Raw genomic sequence first — 4,332 nt, 5'->3', positions numbered from 1 at the left:
AACTGAAAAGATAGCAGAACATCTCTGAGTTTAACACCAAAGCCCATCACCTGCCTCCGGCAATTGATATAATGATATTGATGTGGTATTGTTTATATTCATATTTTTTATATACTTGGTCTAATTTAGAAAGCAAACTTCTTGACTGAATTTATACGCTATCTATTTGAGGGACGGAGGTAGTAGGTTACCATCCCTCACACAGATTGTACACTAGAATTGATTTGTTGATTCTTACTAGATGCCATGAACGCCACACGCGTGATCTTTATGCATCTGCATACATATATACTCTCTCTGTTTCTGTTCAACTGACAATATCTTCATCGCTTTAGCTTGCAATTACCTAATACATGATCTTTTTTTGCGGTACATTTATATTCTAATAGATGCATATCTTTGAAATTTTCTGAGATTTTTTTGAGATTCGCAATTACCTAATCTCTGTATATACGTACTCATTCACCCACCTTTGTGTATCCATGCATTTCTTTTCCTTCACTTTTCCTTAACTTAAACCCACGTTGATGATTAGTATATTGTTTTTTATGCAAGATCTGATTTGGTCTGGTTATCTGATCTCCATCATTTAGCTTTTGACAGGTGACCAACTCCAACACATTTAGCTTTCCTGCAGTGCTCAAGATTGTTATTGCCTCATGGTCCATAGCATGTCGCTGACTCGAGCTCACTTATATGGTACTTCCTCCGTCCCATAATGTAAAATGTTTTTTTGCACTACACTAGTGTCAAAAACGTCTTATATATAGTGTCAAAAAACGTCCTATATTATGGGACGAAGGGAGTAGATAATACTAGGTTATAGGTCTTTGAGCATGATTTGTTTTGAAACATTTCTAGGCACATGTTAAATTGTTCGTTTACTTCGGGTGGAGTGGTTACTTGTCAGCTGCTTGTCCAATTGTTTCTTAAATACCAAGTATATGTGCTATATATATCATGTCTACGCAGCTCTTACATTTGTCGACATCAGAGGCCATGGCGCATCACTTAGTTGCAGTACACCACCTCATGCATGAGACGCCTCTACAAGCAGTGCTACTTCTATTGCTACTACTGCTACTGCGCTTCGCCACAATTAGTAGCAGCAAGAAGCAGGCCAATAGAAAGCGTCTCCCTCCTTCCCCTCCAGGCCTCCCTGTGATAGGCCACTTGCACCTGGGCCGAGATCACGTCTCATTATGCAACCTCGCCAAGAAGCACAGCTCGGACGACGGCTTCATGCTCCTCCGCCGCGGCGCCGTCCCGCACCTCATCGTGTCGTCCCCACGCGCCGCCAGGGCGATCATGCGGACGCATGACCACCTGTTCGCGTCGCGGCCAACATCCATGGTCGCCCACGAGCTCCTGTATGGGCCGATGGACGTCGTCTTCGCCCCCTACGGTGAGCACTGGCGGATGGCGAGGAAGCTCGTCGCGGCGCACCTGCTCAGCGTCAAGAAGATCCAATCGTACCGCCTCGCCCGTCAGCAAGAGGTCCGCGCACCTTTCTCTACATCATTCTTGGCGGTTCGGCTGTGGTTGCCTTTGTTTTACAATTTTACTTAATAATCAAACAGAATGGTTGTGTGTATCAAAATGATCTGGAGGTCAAGGGTTTCATCCTTCTTTTTTGAAAGTTTTTATATTTTTTGCATCATTCCCGATCACTATCACCTTTTTTTCTTGGCATAAGGTTATTGACCGATGTGTATATATTGTAAAGGTGAGCCTGGTGATGGCCGTGATACGAGAGTCGGCGGCTGCGAGCACGATGATCGACATGGGTGAGATGATGAACACCTTTGTGAATGACATGGTGTGTCGCGCCTTGTCCGGGAAGTTCACCATGAAAGAAGGCCGGAACAAGATATTCAGAGAGCTGATCGAGGCGAACTCAGCTCTCTTTGCGAGTTTCAACCTGGAAGACTGCTTCCCAAGGTTAGCATGGCTCACTAGATCTAATGTTTGTAACAATGCCAAGAAGGTGAATAGAAGGTGGGACGATCTGCTCGAAAAGATGATACAAGACCACGAGAAACGAACATTGTTGCCACCACATGACAAACAAGATGGCAAACAGGAAGAGGAGAGTGACTTCATTGATGTACTTCTATCGGTTCGGCAGCAGAAAGACTATGATGGTATCACCAGAGAGCAAATCAAGGCCATCTTAATGGTAAGTGTAGTACTGCTTCAGTAACTAGTTAACCACCCCGTTTTTCTAATCTAAGCCGTTTGAGATTTTCCTATGTGTAATGTCAGTTCAGTGCCTGCACTTTTTCCTAAGCAGAAGTTGCACTTTTAGAATTGATTTGGACATAAAAAGTCTGAAATGACTTAATATACACCGACCCTTAATAACTATCAAATATGTACAAGAATATGGATAGGTGTGGCTACACCCGGGTGAAACATTTGCTAAAAAAACAAAATCAAATGGAATCCAATAATTCTGAATTTTTTCTCATTGTTAAGAAAATCGTTTACTGGTACTCAGTTGGATGGCGAGTAGGGGATTAATAGGCTAATCAGCAAATTAATTAATTATTTAATCAACTAATCAGACGAGTTATCAGTTTATCAGCTACTCGGGGACCCTATGAGTAGGGATTAATCGGCAAGTTAACTGGTTAATCAGATGAATTCTTAAACAGAGATTTTTTGCGACATCAAACATGATAAATGTTTTAGCTTGTTGCAAAATTTCATCCATAAATAACATTCGAGGAGCTCTCAAAAAAATAATCATTTACTAAAAAACTGCACAATGACCGGTCATGACTTACTATCACTATTAATTTATTTTTTTGGGAGAAATACTTATCGTGTGGTAAGCGTGATAAGCAATTCCAAACTATCAACAAAAGAAATACTTATATTACTCAAGCACTAAGTCTTTACAATCATCGGCTGCAATCTCCAGAATCTCAGTAGGACCCTATTAATTGTTGATGACAACAAATGCACATATGCAGGACATGTTTGCTGCGGGCACGGACACATCGTCCTTCGTCTTGGAGGTAGCTATGGCTGAGATCATGTGCAACCCTCGGGTGATGACTAAGCTACAAGCCGAGGTGAGAAACAGCACACCGAAGGGGCAAGACATGGTCGAGGAAGAGAACTTAGCCAACATGACATATTTGAAGGCAGTGGTGAAGGAGACGCTTAGGCTGCACCCGCCGCTACCGCTCCTCATCCCTCACCTTTCCATGGCAGAGAGCGAAGTCGACGTCGCTAGATACACGGTCCCTTCTGGAGCATGGGTCATGGTGAACTCATGGGCTATCAACAGAGACCCCGAGTGGTGGCAGAAGCCGGAGGAGTTCCTGCCAGAAAGGTTCATGGAGGGTGGTAGCGCCTCGGCGGTGGACTTCAGGGGGAACGACTTTCAGTTTTTGCCGTTCGGAGCTGGCAGGAGGATCTGCCCTGGTATCAACTTCGGGCTGGCGACCATCGAGATCATGCTGGCAAACCTTGTGTACAGTCACGACTGGGAGCTGTCGTCCGCCACGGGCAAGAAGGGTATTGACATGACAGAAGTGTTTCGCTTGAGTGTCCGACGGAAGGAGAAACTGATGCTTGTTCCCAAGAACCGCTCAAGTGTGTGACCGTACGTCTTACATCACTCCTGCTTTTCTGTTTGTTATCATTGAATAATAAACTATGTTGTCAACTGAACTAGCAAAGTGGCCCTCGCACTTGCGTATGCAAGGGCTATATTCGTGTATTGAAAGTGTGCTTGAAATATGAATTTATGGCAGGGGGAGGTGTGTACTAAATTTTCCCGGAATATGTAAGATTGTGTATCTGGGAAGTCCTATTATGAGCCCGAGCTGAGATGGTCTCGTTATCCTTCCCGTCCAAGCGCTTCTAGATTCGCATTGCACCAGATATACGGCAGTGTATTCGAAGTAATATATGCATCGATATTCCAGGGCATGGCCCACCTACCTACCATCATTAATGTGACGTCTCCGCTACCCATTTGCCGGCTTGGACGCTTCTTAACGATACAGGCCGTTACCCTACCTTTCTGAACCAACGGACGCCGTCTTCACCCATTTACTCCCACCTGTTCTTGCCTGTTCACATTGACAAACTCTCGAACTGTCAAGTGCGGTGTACAACAAATAATTCCTCTGCACCCAAATCCAAATTCAGTAACTCCCAGTTCTGCAGCATGAAAAACAGTTTCACTTCACAATTGTTTTCCATGCAGACATCACAAAAGCAGACCAAAATGCGGCAGCACAAACAATCTTCAGTAATCTACAGAAAGACATGTGCACCTCATCACCTCTCAGATTGCCCACACACAGAGATCAT

At 44.2% G+C, this 4,332-nt stretch overlaps 1 protein-coding gene across 1 annotated transcript; it reads left to right on the top strand.

Annotated features, from left to right (window-relative positions):
* The first annotated feature begins 999 nt into the window (after positions 1 to 999).
* Positions 1,000 to 3,966, top strand: LOC123040883 (indole-2-monooxygenase). Its single transcript, XM_044463614.1, has 3 exons — positions 1,000 to 1,497; positions 1,727 to 2,179; positions 2,979 to 3,966. The coding sequence occupies exons 1-3, from the start codon at positions 1,000 to 1,002 to the stop codon at positions 3,612 to 3,614; spliced, it is 1,587 nt and encodes a 528-aa protein (XP_044319549.1). The 3' UTR covers positions 3,615 to 3,966.
* Positions 3,967 to 4,332: the final 366 nt, after the last annotated feature.

Source organism: Triticum aestivum, chromosome 2B, assembly GCF_018294505.1.
Source record: "Triticum aestivum cultivar Chinese Spring chromosome 2B, IWGSC CS RefSeq v2.1, whole genome shotgun sequence".
NCBI lineage: Eukaryota > Viridiplantae > Streptophyta > Magnoliopsida > Poales > Poaceae > Triticum > Triticum aestivum.
The sequence above is the reverse complement of the archived record's forward strand: the minus strand, read 5'-3'. Positions and strand labels throughout refer to the sequence as shown.